The sequence below is a fragment of the Apodemus sylvaticus genome, chromosome 12, assembly GCF_947179515.1.
Source record: "Apodemus sylvaticus chromosome 12, mApoSyl1.1, whole genome shotgun sequence".
NCBI classification, from domain to species: Eukaryota; Metazoa; Chordata; class Mammalia; order Rodentia; family Muridae; genus Apodemus; species Apodemus sylvaticus.
In genome coordinates this window covers 32,501,357-32,527,586 of record NC_067483.1, presented here as the reverse complement: position 1 = coordinate 32,527,586, position 26,230 = coordinate 32,501,357, and the positions used below count along the sequence as shown (strand labels likewise).

The 26,230-nt window shown below is 42.6% G+C and overlaps 1 protein-coding gene across 1 annotated transcript in view; it reads left to right on the top strand.

The window, feature by feature from the left end:
- The window catches only part of Nckap5 (NCK associated protein 5), a gene marked incomplete at its 5' end in the record, with an annotated part of 602,587 nt that overhangs the window by 514,118 nt on the left and 62,239 nt on the right, over positions 1-26,230 (top strand). The window contains 2 exons of the mRNA XM_052201054.1: positions 16,039-16,353; positions 20,666-20,802. Of these exons, the coding sequence (XP_052057014.1) occupies positions 16,039-16,353; positions 20,666-20,802 (452 nt within the window). The remainder of the gene's footprint in view (positions 1-16,038; positions 16,354-20,665; positions 20,803-26,230) is intronic.

Here is a 26,230-nt window from a genome sequence, read left to right as displayed (position 1 = left end):
ACCATTTTCTGGGGACTGGGACAATGGTGCAGTCATTAATGTGTTTGCCTTGTAGCATACGGACTGACACTTCATGCTCGGAATTCCCTCATGAAATAACTGAACATGATAGGGCATTTGTTACCCCAGTGCTGGGGAAGTGAGACAGGAACATCTTGGGGCTCATGGGCAAGCCAGCCTAGGCTACCTGGGTGGGAGGCTCCAGGCCAGGGATAGACCTTCTGTCATTCAAACAAGATGGCCACTGCCTAAGAAAGAATGGCTGCCCTTGACTTCTATCCTCCCCGTATACACACACACACATGTTTGGACAGATGTGCCCATGCTAGCCCTCTCAACCACCCCCCCTTCTTTATCATCCAGTCAGTATATGCAAGATCCACAGTAAGTGGAGCTTTGTGCTGAGTTTATTCTAGAAGGTGTGTGTGTGTGTGTGTGTGTGTGTGTGTGTGTGTGTGTGTGTGTGTGTGTGTGATTTATGTTGAATTTCATAACGAAATTGCCAGAAAAGACAGTACATTGTGGTTAGGATAAGAAACGCTCATTGTTTAACAGCCCCTATATGAGAAAGCAAGGTGTCTACTTGGCTAATGGCACAGGAATCCATGAATCTAGGATACGAACATCTAACCTCTGGCATGACCAGTGTAAGAAGGGACCCTTGTCATAGACGCAGGCAGAGCATGACTAAACAATAGACCATGCCTATTAGTGAGTTTCTGTTTATAAGGGCAATAAGCTCTGATGCACGATGGCCTTCTGCAGGCGTTTGCTAGGGAAGCTAAGGGGAATTCATCAGAAACAGATGGCGTGGGCTTTGAGCCTCACAGAGTTGTCGCTGGCTCCCACACAGTCGATCAGATCTAGCCACACAAACCTTCAGAGCATCAGCTTGCTCCCTTCCTCTGAGGTATGAAGGAGCCACAAAGGAACCATGTGGCCTCCTCCTCCCACCCCTCCTCCTCCCCCTCCTCCTCCACCACCACCTCCTCCTCCTCCTCCACCACCTCCACCACCAGTACCACCACCTCCTCCTCCTCCTGCTCCTCCTCCTCTCTTCCTCCTCCTCCTCCTCCTCCTCCTCCTCTTCCTCCTCCTCCTCCTCCTCCTCCTCCTCCTCCTCCTCCTCCTCCTCCTCCTCCTCCTCCTCCTCCCTTTCCCAAGCCTGCTTGCGAATAGGAGCGCTGGGCTCTGTAAGTATGCTGTGATTCTCTAGAGTTCACAGGGACTTTTCAGCACTATTATCCTGTAGCTTTTGACTTCCCAAGCATCAGCAATGCTGTTTTCCAATTCCTTCCCTCTTCCTGAGCAGTGCTGCTTATGGATAGGAAGAGATGTTGTTTGAGCATTCCAGCTACAGCTTCATAACACAGCTGAGCGTTCCCTAGCTGCTGCTCCACCATCCATTCCCCACTCTTCCCCATCTTCCTGCTTCTTCTCTTCCCCGTTCCCTTCCTCCTCTTCCTCTTCCTCCTCCTCTTCCTCCTCCGCACCCTCACGGATCTTCTTTGTCTTAGTGACTTTTCCATTGCTGCAATAAAAATTCCTTGATGAAGCCGGGCGTTAGTGGCACATGCCTTTAATCCCAGCACTTGGGAGGCAGGGGCAGGTGGATTTCTGAGTTCAAGGCCAGTCTGGTCTACAGAGTGAGTTCCAGAACAGCCAGGGCGACACATGGAAATTCTGTCTCAAAAAAACAAAAACAAAAACAAAAACAAAAACAAAACAAAACAAAATCCTTGACGAAACAGTAGCTCTCAAGGAGAAGACATTTTAATTTACAGTTCTAGAGATATATAGTCGTTCTTGATGGGAAAGACACAGCACAGGCAGGGAAGGCATGGTGCCAGGAGCAGGAAACTGTCTGGTCACATTGCATCCACATTCAGGAAGCAGAGAGTAAACAGGAAGTGGGGCAGGCTATCAAACCTCAAAGCCGACCACCTTTGTTTCACAAAGACATCTACCTCCTAAAGGTTACTCAGCCTTTCCAAATAGTACCTTCAGCTTGCATCCCAGCATCTAAGCATGTCAGCAATCCCCATTTTCACACTCAGTTCACAACCTCCATCTTTTGTTTTTCCCTTGCTTAACCCTCCTTCTAGTTCCAGCATGCCTCTCTGCATGCCAGACTGCTGCTTTCCTATGCGAAGGAACTGGCGGTATCTTGTACACATCTTTCCTGTCTCGTTCCCGTGCGGTAGTTTCTAAAGAAGCAGCTGCACGTTCGGTATTTTTCAACATGCAGTGACATCACTGTCACCCTCTTGGAAGGCCATGTTATGAAAATAGCTGAGGATGATATCAACGCATATTCTTGATAACATCTTTCAATTTCTTATGTATTATCCTTGGATCAAAATGGTGCAGTTTCTCATCACATTTTCTGCCAAATCTGGTTTATTTTTCCTAAACAAAGAAGAAAGCCAAAAAGAAAAAAAAGTAAGTTGAAATTTCAAGGGCAGAATCCAAGGTGCTGAACTAATTCCTGAGCCTTCGTATCTTCCATATGCCAACCCAGGCATTTTAAGAATCAGAATAGTGTGCTAGAAACAGAACGGAGCTTGGAACCGCTATACCTTAGGACTGTGGCACTTACTAATTCAGGGAATCTGTTCCTCCATCTCTGTATCTTTGAGTCATATACTTCCCCAACTTAGACAGTAATGTTGGAATGAGCCAGGGAGGGGGGCCTCATTGCACCTGCTCTGACAAGTTTTTCTTTAATATATCTGCAAGGGAGAAAAGCAAGGCTACCCTTTAACACTGTTGTGTGGCCTTTCCTAAGGAGCTATGAATAAAGGTTTATTCCCCACAGAAGGAGTACCAAGGATCAGCCAAAGAAACAGGTCACGATTGCTCTAGCTTAATGACCTGTGAAGTTATAGGGATCACTTAAAGGAATTATGTGTATGTGTGTGTGTCTACTTGGGTGTATGTGCATATATGTGTTCACAGAGACCAGAGCTCTTAGATTCCATGGAGCTAGAGTTGCAGAGGATTATAAGCCGCCTGTAGTGGGTACTGGGAACCGAACCCAGGCCCTCCACAAAATCAGCAAGGACTGCCGAGCCTTGCCTTGGCTTCATCCCCAAATTAATTTATTAATTTTGACTAGGTAAGGCTAGTACTCAAAATATATTATATAGGTATATGAAATGGCTAAATAGCAAAACTAATGTGTATATCTTCACAAATTCTAAATCTGTTTACCTTTTCTTGTGTCCCCTGTATTCTTAACCTTCCCACATCGTTATGACACCATATTTGAACTTTTTCATCACTTTTGCTGTGTTCTGTTGTGTTTTCATGTTCATTTGAATCAAGCTGTTTTCTGATTTTACCTTTAAATTGCAGAGCATAGAGTCATGTTCTGTTTAGTTTCAAGTAATCTAGACTTTCCTCTGTGTCTTCTGTTCCTTCTTGCTTACTTCTATAACCCTCATAAAATATATTTTGTACAATTTCAACAAATCTCTAGTTTTCTGAGGCATCTTTTATAATAGTGGGCATGACCTACCTCGATGAATGTCTATGTGAAAAGAACATGGATTCCACCCCTGGTAGAATGGAATTCAAAAGCCGATTCCTGTCCTGCTTGCCCGTCCCCTGTTCATGTTTCCATCTCTTCTACAGGTCAGAGGAGTCTTCTCCTCATTTCAGGGTTAGTGCATGCCAGGGGCTCAGCAGGTGTGCGTCATACATGTCAGAGTTATAGGTTGGCAGCGTTCACTCCTACGATAAGCAGGTCGACTCGGTGAATAATAATATCCCTATAACACATGGTCTTCCTCGCTGGAAGCATTTCTGATGTTAGTGTGGTTACCTCCAGCTTTGTTTTGATTAATTCCTACATGCTATTGTTATTTTATATTGCATATATCTGTCATATTTAATTGGACTTCTTTTAGTCAGAAATGTTTAGTTTTTAGGTTTATTGACTTATTCACTCAATCAATCATTCATTTGGTGTTTTGGAAACCAGCAACTACATAGCTCAGTAGCTCTCAGTACTTTAAACTCACTATATAGACCACCAGGCTAGCCTTGAACTTCAAGTCCTGGCATTATAGATATGAGTCACTACTCCTGGGTTAAAATGGATTTTGATAGATAGTATATAAACCAGGAGTGGTGGCACACACCTTTAATCCTAACACTTGGAGGCAGAGGCAGGCAGAGGTAGATCTCTGTGAATTCAAGACCAGCCTGTGTGTAGGCACATAGGTAAGGTGTGTGTGTGCTTACACATATGTGTCTGCTTGTGTCTTTTTGTGTGTGTGTTTGTATATATGTTTATGCACCTGTGTGTGTGCTTGTGCACCTGTGTATATATGCTTGTACACCTGTGTATGTGTATGATTGTGGAGGTGTGTATGTATGCTATGTATGCTTGTGTGCGTGTGTGTGTGTGTGTGTGTGTGTGTGTGTGTGTGTGTGTGAGTGAGTGTGTTTGTATAGGTCCAAGGATGATGTCAAGAATTCTCCTTGGTTATTTCTTCACCTTACTCTAAGCAATGTCTTTCAGTCACATCCGGAGCTCACCAATTTATGGCTTCTCTTTGCCAGCCAACTTGCTCTGTGAATTATGCCCCCCCCCCTTTCAAGGCAGGAACTAGGGCAGGCCACCACACCTACCCTGTATCCTCATGATTTCCGGGATTGCAAACTCTGGTCCTCATATTTGTGAGACAAGTGTTTAATCACAGAAATTAATGTTTACAGAATCGCCAGGCTGTTTTGGTTCCTCTGAGCAGCCTAAGGACAGTGGTCTACCATCTCCTGGCTTTCATGGTTTCTAACATGCAGTCTGCTGTCTCTCTTGGTTCCTCTGCAAAGTGTCCTATCAGGTTCTCTCAAGATTTTGCCACACATTTTCAAGCATTTGATTGAGGTATGTCTTGTATGAATTTTTTCCATTTTGATCTGGCTAGGATTAATTGAGTTTCTTGGAAGTTGGATTTTATGTTTATTTATTAAATTTAGTAACATTTATGGTTATTTTTCATTTCTTTCTTCTGTTTTCTTTGCTTCCATAGATTGAGGGGACCCTGTTTACCTCCTTAGTATAGACTCCCAGGTCGCTGACACTCAGCTGTTCTTTAAAATGTTTGTTCCTGCCTTTGTTTCCTGTGCTTTATTTTGAGCCACTCATTTTGTCTTCAAGCTTGCTGCTGATTCTGCTGTATCTGGCATCTCTGTTACTAATCCCATGCAATATATTTCTCATTTGCATGTAGCTTCCTGTGTTGATGATTTCCGTGTGGTTGTCGTGACAATTTTGATCCATCCTGATTGTACGACTTGTACATTACATCTCCTTCTATTTTTATAGTGTTAACCAATAACGATTTCAACTTCTTATTTATTAATTTTATTATCTCTATCATTTCTCTGTTTCTTCTGGTTTAATTCTCCCCTGGGTATGAGTCCCAATCATTTGTTCTTTTTTATGCCTGATGGTTTTTAATCGGTTACAAGAGAATGTGAATTTACACCTGTTGTCTTAGTGGAGACCGCTGGGCTTTTTTATGGAACATACTTTGTGTATTAGCAGAGAGGTGTTCTTTTCCCAGGCTTGCATCCACCTTCTTCTATGACAGGTGTAGGGAGCTTTTATTCTGAATACGATTTAATTTCACTCCTGAGGTTTGAACTCTCTTCGAATTCTGTGTTCCTCATATTGAAAGGCCTCACCTCTTCCGATGGTTGAAATGTCTTATTATTTTCTGTCTTGTGTGAGCTCCAGGAATTATGCAACCCAGTGCCTCACAGTAATTGTCTCTGTGATCTGAGCCTCACCTCACACGTGTGCTGTGCTTGGACAAGACTGTAAGGAAAGCCCTGTTACCAGCTTTCCTCTCCAGTGCACTGCTCTGCCAATCCTAGCTGCCAGGTCCCTTCTCCCTTAATGTCTGCATTATCTCTTCAATCCAACAAGACCTCCAGGCTCTATATGAATTCTCTCTCAAAGTTCAGAAACCAAATCCAGGCAATTATCTGAAGAAATTATAAGCTCAGCCTCATTTTGATTCAGAGATCAAGTTCTGTGCAGCCTGCTATCCAATTTATAAAGACAGCATAGTGTATGTGTGTGTGTGTGTGTGTGTCTATATATGTGAACATGGATATTGTATTCATGTATGTGTGGATGCATATGAGTATCTGTATTATGTGCATGTGTATATGCATGGGTATATATGTATGTGGTTGCATATATGTATAATCATGTGTGTATTGTGCATAAATATACTGTGTTTATGCATATAGATCCATACAAATGTATATATGTATATATGTATGTGCTTGAGTATTAATATGTGCGTGTGTGCGTGTGTGTGTGTGTGTGTGTGTGTGTGTGTAAGAGAGAGAGAGAGAGAGAGAGAGAGAGAGAGAGCGCCTAAGTTAGCATTTTATTAGTTGCTAAGTTGACAGGTCTGGCTTTTTGCATGAATCTTGATTTGTATGCTTCTTGCCAAATAAAGCTTCTTAGAATTCTTTTCCACAGCATCCCACCCCTAATTTATTTTCTTTCCTCACTTCTCTCATGTACCTTATCAAAGCAGATGCTATCCAGGCAGGTGAAATGGGGAGGAGAGGCAAATGTCTATAGGATGTATCAAGCTTGATATGGAGTAGAAGAGATTTAGAGAGGCAGAATTACCCATAATAGCCATCAGTGCCCATCAGATTCAACCAGATAACTGCTGGCTTTTCACTTTGTTTTGTCAAGACAGCTCGAGTGGCTGAAGGGAGGGGAGCACGGAGGGAGGAGGGGAAGAGAGACCAGCATTTGAATGGTGACAAGGATAACCTTTTAGAGCATCAATGTTGTACATTCTCCAAGGAGAGACCATAACTTACTCATCCGGGAATGTAATGAGTTTGTTCACTATGTAGAAACAGTAAACATCATCTGTCTAGACCTTTAAAATACCTTTACATAAGTACCAGTTTGAAAGTGGATTAAAGGATGCACAGATTACAGCTCTATTATAATCAGGTTGTGGGGAAAAGAACTAAGAATAGATAAAGATAACAGGAAAAAAAGAGGGGAGATAAATTGGCTTTTCTATGATTAGAAAAAAAATGATGAACAAGGGGCAGGGCTGGAACAAACTGTTGTGGTTCTACATTTGTATGGTACTTTAGAAAGTTCTGATGATAAAATTAATTTTGCTGAGCATTGGGGAGATGGCTCAGTAGATAAATCACTTGCTTCACAAGCAGGAGGACCTGAGTTCAACTCCCCAGATCACAGATAAAAGCCAAACAGGGTAACACATGTCTGGAAGACCAGTTCTTCTATAGCCAGATGGAATCTAGAGACAGAATTCCCAGAAGCTCCTAGGCCAGTTAGACTGGTATATGGGATACAAACAAGATACACATCTCAAACAAGGAGGAAGTGAAGACGGATATCTAGGATTGTCCTCTGACCTCCACTTATGTGCTGAATTACAAACACACACACACACACACACACAGACACACACACACAAATACACACCTTATTAAACTTTCTTTATTTAAGGTTGATGTTTCCTCTGTTAGAAAAATGCGCCGCCCCCCCCCCCCCCGAAGAAGATCAAGATTTTAGCTCTGAGTTGAAAAAAGGAAAGGTACCCATTGCTTTGTAGAAAGCTGAGAAAGCAGTATCCCATTCTCCCACACATGAGGACTGTGTGCTGTAATTGAGAGTTAACTACAGAATTGATATAGGCATCTGGGATCCACATCCATTCCCAGGTCAGAGATGCAAAACCACAGAAAAGCCTATCCCTCTGCCCATACTCGACTATCATGGCGAATACTGCATAGAAGTCTAAGCACTGTTTTCTAAGACAGGCACACTACTGTAGCAAGACACGAAGGGGTCAGGACCTGACCTCAGAGATTTGAGGAGGTGATAGCATAGAGATCAATCTTTAATTTTGTGAGATCAAGGAAGATTCACGGGCCATAGGGGTGGCTCAGTTGGTAATGTGTTCCCTGAACATGCATGCGAATCTGAGTTTGGTGGCCATCACCCATGAAGAAGCTAGCCACCTCAGTACATACTGTAATCCCATTGTTAGAGGAAAAAAGACAAGAAGGTATTTGTACCTTGCTGGTGAGCCAGTCTAAACAAATTGGCAAACTTTAAGGTTCAGTAAGAGACCTTGTCTCAAAAACTAAGGTGGAGAAAGAATGAGAAAGACACAGAGTGTTAATTTTTTGCCTCTTTACCACACGTACATACATAGGGATGCACATATCCCCCTCAAACAAATACATACACACACAAAAGAAATAGCAAAATCAATAGAGATTCTAAGAGTAATATCAAAAATCCCAGAATAGCCATCCACAGAACAATGTCAGAAGCTACCATCAATAACAGGAAGGAACATGCCTTAAGAGGGTTTCATTGTATGTATAAATGCACAGAACATTTCTAGGTGTAGGATCTACTGGACATTTCAAACACATGTCTAACCTTTTCTAATTTATATCCTTCAGTGACATCCTACTACAGTCATTTGTGATACTCCTGCCCCCAAATATTCATTTTGAAGAGTCCCAACCTCAGGTGGTCCTTTTGTATATTTGTTCAAAATAACTTCACCTTTATCTTTACAAAGGGCTTTCATGATCTACTTTCTTCCTTTAAAATTTTAATATAAGTTATTTGTGTGTGTGTGTGTGTGTTTATGTGTGTGTGTGCGCGCGTGCGCGTTAGAACATTCATGGCACAGTATGTACACATTTTGAGGTCAGAAAACAACTTAGTGGAGTCAGTTCTCTCCTACTACATTGTCAAGGAAAACTCTTCCCTGTTATTTCTGTTGCCTGTGTACTCCAGGGTAGAGCCATAGCCTTCTGAGGAATTTGCCTGCCTCCATTTCCCATCTCACAGTAGGAGTACTGTCCTTATCCAGGTGTGCTACTGTTGTACGGTGCTTTGGGCATGTTGCATGGATCAAATTAAGGTCATCAGGATTGTATCACTTTTGCTTGCTGAGTCATCTTACTGGCTTTTCTTTTCAATGTTTTATTTCCTCTTCATGCTCCACATTCTTGCTTATGCCCACTCCCTATACAATAGTGAGCCAAATTCCCAACATCTGGTGTTTTTCATGCCAAAGAAAGCTCAAAGGATCACAAAACAAATTCACATTCTCCTATACAGTCTTCAAGCCTCAGAAGGCTTAAACTGGGCTTGAACTTAGAAACTGAAGAGGATTCTCGAGCATCCCAAGCCATCACGCTGAATTTAACCTTCTAGATCATCTTCATGCCACAGCCAAAAGTTATCAAATGATTGGTGATGAATCACCATGTTACTTAATATTCTTTATACTGCCTGAAAAAACTGTGGAGTGAACTTAAAACAAATAACCTGTTTAATGGATAGGGTTTTGGCAACTGGCTTGGATTTTTCTTTTCTTAAACATATTTCAACCAGACAGATGAAGAGAGGGATGTGCAAATAAAGAAATCTGTGCTCCCGTCTGTGGTTTAAGTTTTATTGCCAGGACCACACTATGTTGCTACCTACACCATGTGTACAAACCTGGAGATGATGCTTACCAAGACGTATTTACATGACCATTTGGGTTATAGCCAAATTAGGAAATTGTGCCCATTAATAAGACAGCTGTTGAGTTGTGGTAGATTTCATTGTGTATTTGGCTGTGGTGTGTGTGTGTGTGTGTGTGTGTGTGTGTGTGTGTGTGTGTGTGTGTGTGTATGATTAGCTGATTCTCAAGTGCTGTACACTTTGTTTATTTGAACAAGGTCCCTGACTGTTGTGGAATTCACCAATTGTGCTAGGCTGGATGGTCAGCAAACTCTAGGAATGACCCTGCCTCCGCCTCCTTACCACCACTACACCTGGCCTTCAGCTAAAGGTTTTATAGATATAGCAGCAGTTTCCAAAGTGAAAACAGAGAGAGATTTAGGTTTCATGTTTTCTGTTTTCCTGGGATCTTTTGGTGTTAAATCTAGAAAATGATTAGTAATGTAATTCATTTGAATCCACAAGGGACTATTTCATTGAACTGAAGCAATCATAGCCTGTATCTGCCTAACCTATGATCCAAAATCCAACATGCTTCTCAGGATTTGGAAATGCAGATATAATGCTCAAAAGTTGTAGGCATGGAGACTAAAGAGACAGCTCAGTCTGGAAAGTGTTCATCTTGCAATCATAAGGACTTGAGTTCAATCTCTGTAACCGATGTAAAAAGCAAAGCAAAACAAAACAATAATCCTGCCTTGGTGGTAGAAGCTTCTAATCCCAGCTCTGGAGAGATAGAGATTGGTGGATACCTGGGGCTCTTTGGCCAAACAGCCCTGCTACTAGTGAAAGACGCTGTCTCAAAGCTAAACCAAAGCACCTAAACAAAAACAGAGGGTGGTTGGCACCAGAGGAGCAATAGCCAAGGTTGATTTCTGACAACTTGCACATACAAACACACACATTGAACAAGTATATGCAGAGCATTATAATATACATACATATATGCATAAACATAAAAAATCTTCTGATGATTTTGTAGTGTTTCTGATTTGGAATAGTCAGAGAATTGTCTGGAAGCCTATGTGACTGTTGAAAACCCTCTGAAGCAGTTTTGGTAAGGGATATTCAACCTATGTAATCCCTCAGAACACGTCCCAGGACACTGCTACAGGTCACAAATCATGTGAGCTAATTTCCAACTGTTCCTTTGAAGGTTCCAAGGTTAACTAAAGGCAATGTCATATACACATTTTCTTTGTTGTTGTTGTTTTTAAAATGACAGGATTCTGGCTCCAGAGTGGATCTCTTAAGAAAATGGCTCCCTCACTTTTATATGCAATACAGCTTATAACCAACCACAGCTATTCTGTTACATATTCATTAATTGCTAATTAATACTTCTGATGTACTCAGTCATACTCAGGATTTAGTTACCAAAAGGTAATTGGTTAAGATTGGTTCAGTGGTTAAGAACATTGGGTGTTCTTCCAAACGACCAGGGTTCAATTCCCAGCACACACATAGCAGCTCACAACTGTCTGCAACTCCAGTTCTAGGGAATCCTAGGCCATATTGCAAATATGCATGGACACAAAACACCATTGCACATAAAATATAAATAAATAAATCAGTTTTTAAAATGAATATATTTTTAAAAAGTGAAAAGATCTGTTATTTAGTAAAATGTCCCTCACTGCCATAAACCGTTGCACTGGCTTAAAGGACGACATCTTGTTTTGCTTCGGATACCTAAGTATACAGTAGTTAAGTACCTGCAGAAGCCTTCTGTCCCTACCCACAGCTGCTAATGGAGACTTACTAAGCACTACTGCATTGTCAGCAATTTCCCAGACATAGAAGGGATGTTTCCCAAACATCCTTTGATTTTTTTTTAACCCCAAATCAGCAAGAAACCAAGCAGGTCTGCAAATCTAATCCTTCCAGTCCCTAGGTGTATGGGCTCCAGCTTCATTGTCTGTGTCTTCAGATTCACTTTATTTATTTGCATCTTTGTTTACTTTGTGCATGGGTATATTCGTGCACGTGTGTGCGTGTGTGTGTGTGTGTGTGTGTGTGTGTGTGTGTGTGGTGTATGTGTGTATGCATGTATCTGCATGTGCATGCCTGTGTTCAGGGGGTCAGTGAGTGTACATGTTAATGTGGTTTGTGAACATGTGCATTTAGGTATGTATGTTTGTGCTTATGTGTGTGGAGACCAGTGGCTGACAATGGATGTCTTCCTCCACTGCCTTCTGCCTTACTATTTTTCTATAAGGTCTCTCAGTGAGCCTGAGCTCACCAGTCAGTCTAACTGTCCATGGAGCTCCAGGGGTCCTCCTATCTCCACCCTCCCAACTCTGTACCTCCACACCCAGATGTTTACAAAATTCAGATCTCTGTACTTACCTGGCAGGCATTCCTAAATGAGGTGTCTCCCAGCACATAGATGGGGATTTTTTTTTTATCTAATACCTGGAGTTAAAAGTTTATAAAGCCCCATAGGAGACATTTCTCAAAACCATTCTTTCCCGCCACCATCTCATTCCCTGCTTGTCCCTGAGCAGCTCTTGACCTCCCCAATAAGGTCACTTCTTTCATTCCTGAAGTCGGTGCCAGAGGAGACTCCTGGGCTGAATCACATTAGAGAGGTCCTTTCAGAAATGCCTTCATCCTGTTCTGTGAAAAGAAAGCACATCCACCCCTTTGCAAACTGGACATGTCCAGTATCCACTGTGTCAGGAAAGGAAGATTCTGAGTCCATTCCTTTGCAAGATTCCTTCATGTCCTGCTGCTGACCAGCTGCAGTGCATCCGTGATGTTCTGGGATGAGGAGTGCTCAAGTGACCTGTGGCTTGAGAGCTGGGATTGTTTTCAAAGAGTCATCTGGCTTTCGTTCGGACCTCAGCTTTGAAGTGACTGGGCGTCTGTGTCCCATGCCATCCCGTGAACCTTTTGGACATCATCAGCAGTGGCAGATGTAAGCATTTGTATTTAGAAACCAATAGGAGACAAATGGGAATAGGTGAGAGAGTGAGGCAAGGCCAGAGATGCAATTGGTGACCTGGAAGACTGAAGCCTGCCGGAACACTGAATGACCCAACCCCAACTCATTAGCAAGGCACCTTTGGCAGCCACCTTCACACATACAGATCTGAACTTGACATCTGTCTAGGGCAAGACCTAGTCAACTCATTGAAAATTCCAAGCAGCCTTGGTTCTGTGAACTTTGTTCTTCTTACAACCATTTAATTCTTTTATGAGTTCTTACAATTCTCTGAGAGGGGAAAAAGTAACTTGCCTCAGAAGTACAGTACCTAACACTTTTTAAAGTTGCAATCTTTTTGTGAATTACAGGAAACTAATAACGCTTTAAAGAAACTACAGAAAGATGCACCAGCATTTTCAATAATATCCTGGCTTCCCAAGGTACAGGGATTCTGAAGGAATTTGCTTGAGGGTGAAACTCTGGCATCTGCCTGAGCCCCTGCCTTTCCACAGCTCATTTTAGCTGTTCTTACACAGGACACCTTCACGCCCTCCACATTGGCCATCTGGGATCTTTAGAAATTAAAAAGAAAATGGTATTATTAGCAAGTGGGTTCTGAATTTGTCTATGCATATAGCCCTCTGAGAACTTAGGAATTTAAAGAGCCTGGTTTACACCTTGTGGTCTGACAATACTTTGTGCTAATGGGAAAGGAAAGGAGAGGATCAATGCCAGAAAATTCCAGTCCAATGGTACCAGACATAGAGTTCCTTCACTTTTTCATTTTGAACCCCAAATTTGTCCTCAGTCCTATTGTCTACAACTGCTTCTAGGTCTTTATTAGAAACCTAGCAGACACATCCAGACTTAGGGGGTGGAGGCCTCTGAAAGAAAAGCTGATAGTCAGTCAGTCTCCCTTTGCTGTGTCTGTATGTGTGAGGACACATATGTGCATAAACATGTGGAGGCCCAAAGTTTGATTTCAGATACATTCCTCAGTGGCTCTCCACGTTATCATTCATATGAAGATGGAAACTGAGTGTCACTCCATTCAGTATATCCTGGGAGGACCGTAGCCCCTTTTTATACAGGGACACTGTTTCTATAGTTAGATACTTCTCTCTTGCTTTGATAAACTACTGTGACCAAGGCAAGTTATAGAAGGAAGAGTTTATTTGGGCTTACAGTTCCAGGGAGGAGAAAGTCCAGCATGGCAAGCAGGCATAGCAGCAAGTGACAGGCACTGCAGCAGGAACTAAAAGATGAGGAGGTAGAGAAAGGACCCAAGGAGCTGAAGGGGTCTTCAGCTCCATAGGAGGAACAACAATATGAACCAACCAATACCCCCAGAGCTCCCGGGGACTAAACACCAGCCAAGGAGTGCACATGGAGGGACCCATGGCTCCAGCCGCATATGTAGCAGAGGATGGCCTTGTTGGACATCAAAGGGAGGAGAGGCCCTTGGCCCTGAGAAGGCTCATTGCCCCAGTATGGGGGAATGCCAGGACAGGGAAGCCGGAGTGGGTGGGTTGGTGAGTAGGAGGAGAGGAAATGGGATAGGAGGTTTCAGAGGAGAAACCAGGAAAGGGAATAACATTTGAAATGTAAATAATGAAAATATCTAATAAAAAAAAAAGAGTATGAAGTAGAGAGCATGACCTGGAAATGTGGCAAGACTACTTCATAGGAAGCCCAGCCCGGTGTTATACTTTGTCCAACAAGGCTCTACCTCCTAAAGATGCTATAACCTCCCCAAAATGGCACCACCAACTGAGACAAGTGTTGGAATGCCCGAACCAATGGGACAAATCTCTCACTTAAACAACAACAGCTTCCTAACTTCCCAAATCACCTTCCTTTTGTTTTTACCCCTGTATTGAAAAATCCTCAGTATGCTACTCCTTACAATGAAGAAGTTTAAGGAGGAGAAGGGGGTGATGGGCTTATTGGAGGTTAGCAATCTAACTGATTGCTAAAGGAGATTGTGTGTAACATTTATAGATGCTTCTCTGGTCTCTCCTAACACGTAATCAACACATTGAGCAGTTGACCCATGCTACCATTATTGTCCCATTCTTTTCTATCCTGCAGTATGACAGTGCCAGACTAAATTCCGGAGATTGGTTAAAAACCAAATTTTAATACATGTGGCAGCCTACAGCTGGAGCCCTGTCTTGTGCAGAGACCCCACTCTATAGTGCCATACAAGGCACTGTGTCATTAAGCACTGGAGATTGTGTCATAGCTGTTCCATCCCACACTGGGTTCAAAGCAGCACAAAGTTGCACCTCCTACCCACTCCTACACTTACAAAAGGCTCGTAAGATGACAACAAAGGCATTTCATTCTGATATTTTATCATATGATAAGAAACTCTATTTAACAGTCATATTCTGGAGTCTATCTCATTAGCTTAGTAAGCCACATTTCCATATTAGAAATTAAATAAGAAGGAAATTTCGTCAGAAATGTCCTTCATAAACTTCTTATGAAGAAACAATTTGCTGAATGTGTCCTATACATGGTAAATATGTATATGGTAAAAATATATATGGTATATATGATATATATTATATATATGCATAATTGAGGAAGACAGGAGACATTGATTTCTAGACTTTACACATACAAGTGCACGGATACACACAAACACAATAGGTTGTGATGAGTTTTGTCACAGCCTAAAGTAATAAGCCCTTTCCTTTCTCAATGAGGTGTCTGGGAAACACGTATCACATGGCTGCTGCAGCTCTGACCCCTAAGTATGTTTGGAATAAACTGTCTTCCCTGTCCAATCCAGCGGTGGAGGACTGAGTCAGGAGAGAGTGGCGATAACTCATGCAGGAGACACTCCGTCCCCTTTGTCAGAACAGCACTCCAGTCTGTTACATGTGCTCATTACTCACTTTATTTCAGTTAATAAACTTCATCTAATTGAAGCTGTATGAGTCCCAGACTGAAATAAAGATAATCAAAAATAATCATCGGTCTCTAACGGCTGGTCTTTTTCTCTCATCATCTGGAGACCTGTCTGGTGTGTATGGGCATGCAACTGTGGCCACCCACCACGGACCATTATGTGGAGGAGGCAGTTTCATATTCAATTAGAGCTCATCTTCCTGCAATTCACTGGGTATTTAATATGCTATTTTCAAATGTGTCCTTTTATATTATTATTAATTATTATTAATTATCAGTATTACTTTTGTGTGTGCATATCCACGTAGTGTTGGGGGCAGGAGCATGTAGGCCATAGTAGGCATGTAGAGGACAGAGGACAAGTCTCTGTGGAGTTGATTTCTCTCCTTGCACCTTCACCTGGGCACATGCAGGTCACCAAGCTTCCAAATCAAGTAAAGGCCTTTTTTCCACTGAGCTATCTCACCTGCCCTGGCCTTTATCTAAATTCGAAATAGTTCCCTCAGGGTGGCTTCTTCCCTCCGGATCACATCCAAATAACAACTGTCTTCTTATCTTCTTTTCTCAGCAAGCCTTGGGGATTGGCCTTTCTCTAAGTCTCTAATTTCCCTCTGTGTTTTTCTGTCAGAATCGAACTGCCAGATGAGAACATTGGACAGTGGGATTGGAACCTTCCCCCTCCCAGACTCAGGAAACCGCTCAACGGGACGATACATATGCCAGCAGGACTCTCCAGAGGACACGGATCCCCTCCTGCCTCTCCAGCCAGCCCCTTCCATGGCATCCTCTGCCAGAGCCCAAACCCTTGACCGCGAAGTGCCTTCCTCCACAGACAGCCAGAGCTCCTCGGAGTCCACCATCGTCCATTCCATATCTGACCCCAGCATGACGGCCAGAGGGATGAAAGCCTCACAGAGTCACCTTCCCAAGGCCACCTCCTCAGGTAAAGTGCCATCTACTTTTCTATGAGATTGTGTGCTCCCCACCTCCCATAAGAACCTGTGAAACTAACCACCCAGCAGAAGACAAGTTACTCAGATACCTCTGCCCCACTGAAATGCAGACTCATGTGAATCTCTGCACAGCCTCAACCAGTGAAACAACACCTGGAAGACCTTATCAGGGACTGAGGAGATGGCTCAGTGGGCAAAGTGCTTGAGTTCACCAACGCTAGAACTCATGTAAAAAATTCCTAGAATGTCTGTAACCTCAGAGCAAGAATTAGAAAAAGGCCAATCCCTAGGGCTTGCTGACCAGTAAGTCTGGACCAAGATAGCTTGGATGAGCTAAGTCCAAGATAGTGAGAGATCTTCTGCAAGGTACCTGAAGAGAAATTGCCAGAGTTTCTCTCTGTTGTACAAACAACAAAGTACACATGTGTGTACATAAATACACACATACAAGCATGTACAACCCCCCAATATGAACATATACATACTCAAAAAACGTGCACACATATACTAATGAATAAAATGACATCAAGTTTTAATGTTATGTTAAGGAGTGAACATTCATAGAAGGAAACATCATACAATAGATAGCTACATAAACTGATGAAGAAGTAAATCATGCAGTGTATGGTCATGGGATTTTATTATAAAAAATACCTCCACATAGAAAATATTGAATATAGGGGATGGGCAGATGACTCAGCAGTTAATAGTGTATACTGTTCATGAAGAGGACCTGAGTTCGGTTCCCAGAACCTTCACTGGGCAGCTTACAACTGTCTACAGCTGTAGCTCCAGGGGTTCTAATGCCATCTTTTGGCCCCTGCAGGTACTGCACTCATGTGTGCATATCTATACGCACAGAGACATATCTATATGCATAATTAAAACCAGAATAAATATTTTTAAAGGATATATTGAATATAGAACAACAATGTAGCCCCAGTTCGTTGATGTTCCTGACATGTGTGCCTCTACCCAGAAACTCTAAGTCTGCTGGCCTATTTCTACCTCGTTCCTGTACATTTACATGCTGCTGAACTATAAAGACTCAGCTTGATGGATCAGCAGCAGATTGTGTGTTGACTGCAGAGCAAAGTAGCTCGCCTTTCCATGGAGACCAGCCTGCAGTCAGTGGAAAGAAGCCTTTATGATTAAAGACAGGGCCAGGCTGAGGGTCAAGGCTTTTTTTTTTCATTATTCCCTCGATTAAAAATATTTATTGCACACGGGGATGATGCCCAGTACTTCCTAACATGTGTGGCTTCTGTGGCTCTGACAGTATGTGTATTAGCACAACACTTAGGTCTGTGAGCCTACGTGCTTTTGTTTATGGCTAGGAGATCAGAAAGGAGCTGTGTATGGAGGTTATGCTATGGGTTTCTGAGAAATTAGAAGAGAAGGCTGTTAATTAAACAGGTTTGAATGGACGTATCAGACTGTTCTGTGACTAAACTCTTCACACATTGAGAGCAATGGCCAAGGGGCCTCATCAGGACTCAAACTCCTTCCAAGCCAAGGTTACATTTTTAAAGGCCGCAATGCATATTATTTTTGAAATAAGTGCAGTGTTAATTAATGGCACAGCCTCCAGAGCTTCAGGGGCGAAATCTTCGTTATAGATTATGTGCTCTATGCCTGAATAGTCGCATGTGTGACCTCAATTCGGCAGCGGGCTGCCGAGTAGACTCCATGATTAAACACTGTCATTATAACAAATTGAATAGAAACCACAAGCTTTGAATTGCTTCATCAGAAGGGGACAGGAAGGAGATTGTTCTGATCTTGCCACTTACATTTGCTGCATCCAAATCCCAAGGGTTGTGTCTTAATTAAATTGTCACAAAGAGTTGTAAAAGGTGGTATATGGGAGAGAGTGAGGTGAGCAGACAGGAGGCCATCTTGGGGTCACCCATCCTGAAGTTTCCTGTCTGTGACATTCACGGAAGCAGGGCTGCTCTCTAATGCTTTTTCTTAGTGACCATTTGTTAGGTGAGAAATTGTGCAGCGTGAAAGTTTCAGGAGCAAAAGGAAAATGGGATTCCATTTCCTCCCTTCCCAGCAGCCACTTCCTGTGTGATTGACGCAGTCGAATGTAGCCTTTTTTTTTTATCTCCACTTCAAACCTGAAGGCATCTAAACACATCTCCCAGTGCTGATGCAGACACCACTAACTACCTTTCTCCTCACCTGAGGAAATTTCTGTGAAGGGCTGTGTGGCATGTTCTCTTGATAATTTGGGTTTATTTTTAAAACTTATTTTTTAAAGTTTTCATACAATTATATATTGTGTGGGGTGCCTACTCTTCCTCATATTCCCTCCCCCTCCCCCTTCTCTTTCTTGTGAGTCCCCATGGCTACCTACATACTTTCCCTTCTATATTTATGCCATCTGTGGATATATGACTTTGTGTAGCTATAGAAAAATCTAAGAATCTTTCTGAGATTGACCAAGTTGGCTTAATATTTATTTCTGGTCGCATTATTCTCCAGAAAATTATTCACTTTCAGTCTTCTTGTGTATATTTCATTCTTGTGTTTGAATGGATATGGATGTACCACATCTAGCTATATGTATCTGTGTATGTTTATCCATCTATATCTATAGGCATATATGCTATATAATAGGGCATTCACTTAGAGAACACCTTCTTTCATCATTCTGAAAGGGGAGGTGCCATTAGGATCCTTCAGCTTCACCTACAAACACTTGGAAAAATATACTCAATTTCACTAGCCATCAGAGAGTTTGCAAGTCAAAAACACATAAATTCTATCCCACCTGTTAGAATGACAGTCTTTAGGAAAACAAGTAACAGCAAATGCTGTGGAGGATGTAGACCAAAGGGAACCTCGTCCATTGCTAGTGGGAATGTAGAGTTCAGTGGCTGAGCGAGTCAGTATGGGGATTCCTCAGAAGAACTAATGACTCTTCTCTATGACCCAGTTGTCCCACTCCTGGGTTTTTCTCCAAAGGACACTAAGACAACACATCACAGTGACCCTTGTAGATCCCTTCTCAATGCAGCTCTAGTTATGAGGGCTGTTATGGAAGTAGCCTAGATGTCCATCAACAAAAGAATGGGTAAACAAAATGTGTTGCGTATTCACCATGGGATTGTTTTCATGTACGATGAGTAACAGAGTCGTGTCATTTCCAGGAAAATGTACGCATCTGTAGGTAAGTATACTAAGGGAATACAGACTTTCTCAGAAAGGAAAATATCATATGTTCCTTGTGGTTTGTGGCTCATAGATTTTCATGTAGATATATGTGTGTGTGTGATGAAATTAAAAGTGAAACTGTAGGGGCACAAAGGATTACAAGAATGAGGGGAGGCTGGGAAAGGTTGGTAGGGAAGTCCAAGGAAGACTATGCTCAGCTCATAATAGATAGATGCACAAAACTTTAAAAATAACAGCAAAGGAAAACAAGGCCCCACTGCTCAGTCATGCTTAGGAAAGGCTGAAAAATCAGATCCTTTCCATGGGAGTTCATTAGCTCAATGAGGTATTAATCCTCTCAGTTAGTTCTTTTCTCATTGATGTGATAAAATACCCAGACAAAAGCAACTTGATAGAGAAAGGGGTTGGTTCACAGTTCCAAGGAGGTGCAGACCATCACAGCAAGGAAGACATAACAGTTGGGAGAAAGGCATGGCAGCGGGAGCATGAGGCTGGCTGCTCACATTGCCACCACACTTGGGACGCAGAACAGGAAGTGGGGCCAGAGTAATGAAGCATCAAGGTCTCTTCCTTGTTACCCGTGCTCTAGTGGGGGCGGGGACAACCCCTTAAGGGTTCTGTCACTATCCCAAACAATACCACCAGCCGGGAGCAGCCTGTGGGAGGGGAGCAGGCACTCTCATTCAAAGGACAACAGCCTCCAAAATATATTCCTCATTAATAGAAAGCATTTGAAAAATAGCCTTAAATTCCCTAATGGTTTGCTTACTGAACCTTTTTTAATCTGGAAAGCCTCAACCTGTTTTGAAAGATGTCAGATCCCAGGGCAAAATGCTTTAGGTCTTGTCTGTAGATATGTATACATAGTCACGCAAATATTTGGGCAACCCAGGCTCATATAGTATCCCTACTAAGTGGCTGGATGTATACTTCCTTGCATTTCCTCTCTTATACTGTTCAGGAAACCCTGGCTAGGGAAGACCCAAGTTTCTGGAGACCCAACTTGCCCTGTTTTCAGGCCTTCATATTAATTTTAAATGTCTCCCTTTCTTCTTCCTAAATTTGTTAAAGGTTGGTAAAAGCATGTTTTCGTTGTTTGTTTTGTTTTGTTTCCTTTAGGAAAAACTAGTTTTGAAAAGCAGAATGGAGCAGAGTCCAAGGCCCACACTGGTCCGTCATTTGAATATGCTGAGGATGCAATGACAAGTGAGCCCCTTTCAGGATGGACTGGTGAAGATGCTTCTACAGAGACCCAGGTGAGGGGGAGCCATCTACCTGTCTGTCCTGATTGCAGAATCTGAGCTCCTTGAATCCTATAGAGATAGATTTAATTTTAAAACAAATCTTGCATTGGTTTGCCAAGTCTGTGTCAGTTACTTTTCTCATCCCTGTGATAAAATACCTGCCAGAAATAATGTAGGGGAGAATAAGTTCATTTGGCTGAGAGTTTCAAGGGATTTCAGTCCACAGTAGTAGGAGGGCAGGGAGAAATGGTTTCTTCTCAAGGCAGCAGAAACTTAGGGCTACAACTTCTTCAGCTCAGTGGCAGCTGAGAGGTGGGGGGGGGAGGGGGAAGGGAGAGAGGAGGAAAAGGAGAAGAGAGAGAGGGGGGCACTGAAACCAGAGTTGGGCTGAGTCTTCAAATATCCACACACAGAGCACAGTGAACCACTTACATCGTCTACCTCTGAAGCACTCCATAATTTTCTATTGTGTTTTATTTCGATTTCTGTGGCAAAAAGCAACTGTGGGAGGAATTTATTAGGTCTACAGTTCTGGACAATAGCCCATTATTTCAGGGAAGTCAAGGCAGGAACTAAAAGTGTTACCATATATGTAGGGCAAAGAGGATGTAAATGGCTGATCTAGACTCCTTTGCATTTCCTGTTCAGAACCCCAGCCTAGGGAATGAAGCCACCCACAGTGAGCTGAGTCTTCTCAAAACAAATTAGCAATTAAGGCATTCTTCCGCACGTTGTCTTGCTCTAAATAATTCCTCACAGATACTCTCCATTCAGGTAATTCTAGGTTCTGTCAAGTTCTGTGAAAATTAAACAGCACATCTCTCAAAATACTAACTGGAGACATGGTTTATGTAGGGTCTACTACACATCCAGCTCATAACAGCATAGACACTTTCATCCACGTCTTAACTTCTACTCAGAATTAATATTAAATTGGAAGAGTATACTGTCAGCAATTGCCTACTCCTTAAAAGCCATCTTCCTTTTGGGGGACAGAAAAAGTTATAAATGGAGCAAATAATTTTCTTTTCTTCCAAGGATCTGTGTGATTGAACTGTGTGAATTGCTTTTCTCGTGACTTCTAAGAAGCAAGGAGCAAAGGGATAGGATTCAGATCAATGAGAAATTCTTAAACGTTCTACAAATGGACAAACAAGGCAATAACTCTCCATTACATCATTAAGATGTTTCTGATGACCCAGGGTGGATACAAAGAAGCACGCAGCAGATCACAGTGTGTCGAGTTCATCTTTGAGGAAATGCTGACTGACAGATCTTCTGTAGCCCAGACCAGTCTTGAATTCATTATATAGTTGAAGAGATCTTCTTTGTCTTCCTGTCTCTATCCCCTGAGTGTAGGATTATAGGCATATGCCACCATACCTTGTTGATGTGGACCTGGGGATGGTACTAAGGACTTTGTGTGCATAAACCAAGTGCTCTCCCAGCTAAGCTATGTGCCCAGCCCTGAATATACATATTTCTAAATATTTTTGAGATTACAATATAATTCATCATTCCCTCCCTTTTTTCCTTACAAAACCTATCATGTACCCTCCCTTGCTCTCTTTCAAATTCATGACCTTTTTTTTCTTGAATTGCTCTTAAATATGTGGTGTGGTATGGTGGTGGTGGTGTGTGTGTGTATGTGTGTGTGTATACAAGATTATATTTGTATATTTAAGAAAATGCATATTTTTAAGTACTGAGAGAGTGATTTCTCTATTGTCAGTTCTGCTTCAAAGAGAAAGACAGTTAGGGAGGTTGGACTTCACAAGCATGCTGTTCATAGTGGTACAAGTAACCAGGGGAGCTACATGCCCAGCTGGTCAGGTCGCTTCTCTGCATCCTGTCAAATGTAACAAAACATACCACCTCCTCCCTAGAGCACCACCTCCCTGTTCATAAAGCACCAAAGTAAACATTCATCTTTTCTTTCAGGGTTGCTTTCTTTTGCCTGACTGAAAAATGCTAAGAGTCCACTTGTTAGCAGAGAGTCAGCCCACATATGCAGGATTTAGGAGCTGAGTAGGTGGCCCAGTGGGTGAGGGAACAGAGAAGTTGTTTTGTAGCTTTGTTTCCACAGAGCTTCCCACTCTGATTTGCCAAGTTGAGAAGAACAAATACTCCTTCACCACATGTGCAGTCAGGACCTTATGCACCCGTGAAGGTGATAGAAAACAGGACAAGCCAATAGATCCATATAGGCTGAAGGAGGGACTATAGAGCAACAGCAGAGGGGCCTAGCCTCTGTTTACAAGGGAAGAGTCTTAACTCTTGCTGGTGCCCCTGTGCCTGGGTTACTTAAAAGCAAATAATATACTCTTGAATCACCAATAGCTGTGATAGCATACAGAAGACAAACCATAATATTGGGTATGTCAACATTCCATCATGGAGGATGGAAAGCAGGTCATGAAGCCCCACTCCTCTCTGAAGAGCTATAGGAAGTTAATAGTTGCTATGGAAAGGAGAAACATTTTCTGTTGTGGTGTAGCCAATGGTAAGGTGCCCATTCTAGTATGTATTCCACCACCAGCAGGAGGTAACCCCTCAGCCCTGCTTCTGCAAACATTCCCTCATCCATCCATTTCTACGGAACCTTGGACTCAAGCTCATGGAATGAACCATGCTTAAAATCAGTAGATTGGGGAGGAGAGACATGCTAGAGAAGGGAGACTTCTTGAGAAGAGGAAATGGGTCAGCTGGAGTGAGAGGGGGCAATAGAGGGTTTGGGGTAAATATGATCAAAGTACACTATATACATGTATAGAAATGCCACAATGAAACCCATCATATATAAGTAGTTCGTGAAAATAAAAGAAAACAAAACAGGCTGGAGGTTAGTGCCTGCCTCATCTCTGTGGCCACCACTCACCCTTCTCAACTCTTCTGCTAGTCAGCTCTCTGGTACTGCAACAAAGTGATAAGCAGCCATGCAGCCTAGCAGGGTAGCTCACAAAGTGATGCCGGCTACTCCAGAAGTCATCACTGAGGGGATCAAGATCAAAGCACAGCCTGGGCTCAACATCACTAATCATTAGGGAAATACAAATCAAAACAACCCTGAGATTTCACCTCACACCTGTCAGAATGGCTAAGGTTAAAAACTCAGGAGACAGCAGGTGCTGGCAAGGATGTGGAGAAAGAGGAACACTCCTCCACTGCTGGTGGGGCTGTAAGATGGTACAATCACTTTGGAAATCAGTCTGGCGGTTCCTCAGAAAACTGGACATGAATTTTCCGGAGGACCCTGCTATATCTCTCCTGGGCATATACCCAAAGGATTCCCTGGCATGCAAAAAAGACACATGCTCCATTATGTTCATAGCAGCCTTATTTATAATAGCCAGAAGCTGGAAAGAACCCAGATGTCCCTCAAAGGAGGAGAATGGATACAGAAAATGTGGTATATTTACACAATGGAATACTACTCAGCAATTAAAAACAATGAATTCATGAAATTTTTAGGCAAATGGTTGGATCTGGAAAATATCATCCTAAGTGAGGTAACCCAATCACAAAAGAATATACATGGAATGCAATCTCTGATAAGTGGATATTAATTATCCCAGAAGGTCTGAATACCCAAGGCACAATTAGCATAACAAATGACTCCCATGAAGAAGTAAGGAGAGGGTCGTGATCCTGGAAAGGTTTGATCTAGCATTGGAGGGGAGTATCAGGACAGAGAAAAAGGAGAGAGGTGATTGGAGAATGGGTGGAGAAAAGAAGGTTTATGGGACATATGGAGAGGGGGGAACTGGGAAAGGGGAAATCATTTGAAATGTAAACAAAGAATATAGAAAATAAAAATATATAATAAAAAAAAAGACCCTGTGCCAAAACTGGAGTCCCAGCCTAGGGCATAACTCAATAGTAGAGCATTTACCCAGGAAAGCATTTAATTCCAAGACCAAAGTCATCATCATTGTCCACTTACAAAGAAAAGAGGTCTAGTCCTTGATAAGTTGGGACAATGGAAGAAAGGCACATCTTGGCAAGAAGCATGGGATAGGACAAGATTGATTACCTAGTGTTTAGGATGTGAAAGGAAGAGGAAGGAAATGGTTCTGTCTACCCTGATTCTTCAAGTCATCGCTCTAATGACTTACACCCCCTACACCACCTCTTGAGTGTTTCCACCAGGTTGCAATAGCCTCCAACTGCGAACCATGTCATTACTGCACCAGCATTTGAGAGACACTCCAGATCCAAGTCAGCAAGCCCTGTCATGTGATGAAAAAAGAAACCCAAGCTGACTCCCCTCTGTTCTCTAGAGGGCTGCCCTGCCCCCTCCCCAGGCTTCTCACCTCTGAATGCCATGCACTGTCACTTCAGAAATTCCAGCAGTGTGCCTGGCTCTGCACTCTGGCACGGCATTTGACCATTCCACAATCCTGCTAGCTTCCTTCCCACCTCTGTCTCAGATATGCCCATTGTTCACCATCTCTGCCCCCAGCACAGTACAAGTCCTTAGATGGGTTATAGGGCCCATTGTCTTCCCCTCTACCCACCCCACGCCCTAGCGCATTCATTTTCTACATTGACACCAAAGCACTCTCCCCCCAGATGCAGTGTATCGTGACATGGCCTCTTTGCGTCAAGCTTCCAGTACATCCTCCTTACTCTCAAAGCCCAGTCTCCCAGGAGACCTGACCTCCAAACAGTTCACACATAGTGAATATATACATCTTTTTACATGGCAATCATACCGCAGTGAAGTGAATTTAGATTTTAGATTTTCATGAATGTGTATACTGTATGTTGAGCATGTTTCTCCTATACTCTCTTTGTTTACCCTCCCCCTCTGACTAGTGCCCTTTGTTCCCAGACAGCTCACTTCACATCATATATACATACATGATTTCATATAAAACCTGAGAACTATAGCTAAGAGAAAATATGTGATATTTTATGTGATATGTCTAAGACTGGCTTCATGAACGGGCTATGATTATCCCCAGATGCATCCATTTCTCTTCAAATCTTCTAACTACCTTCTATTATATGACCAAGAAAAATTCCAACATGCACATATACCACAGCATCCATTCCTCTATGTTGGACAGCTAGATTGGTTTCATAACTTAGCGATAGTGAATTATGCTGCAGCAAACACTAAGGTCTTATGTATCTGGGCTATGCTGGCTTAGAATCCTTCAAGTAAAAACCCAGAAGAAACATAGCTGGGTCATGTAGTAATTCCACTTTTAGGTGTTTTGGAGAACATTCCATAGTGGCTAGTCTATAGTCCCTCAGTGGTTTTGAAGCGAGCTAGGGGAGCAAGGTGAGGTACCATTCCTCCTTTGCCCTGGGACTTTGCCAGGGAAATGTGATTTCAAACACACAAACCAAGCCACTTAGCACTCATTTCTTTCTGAGATTGGCAGCAGAGCACTCTCTCGGGGAGAGTCATATTTGCATAAAAATTGGCCCA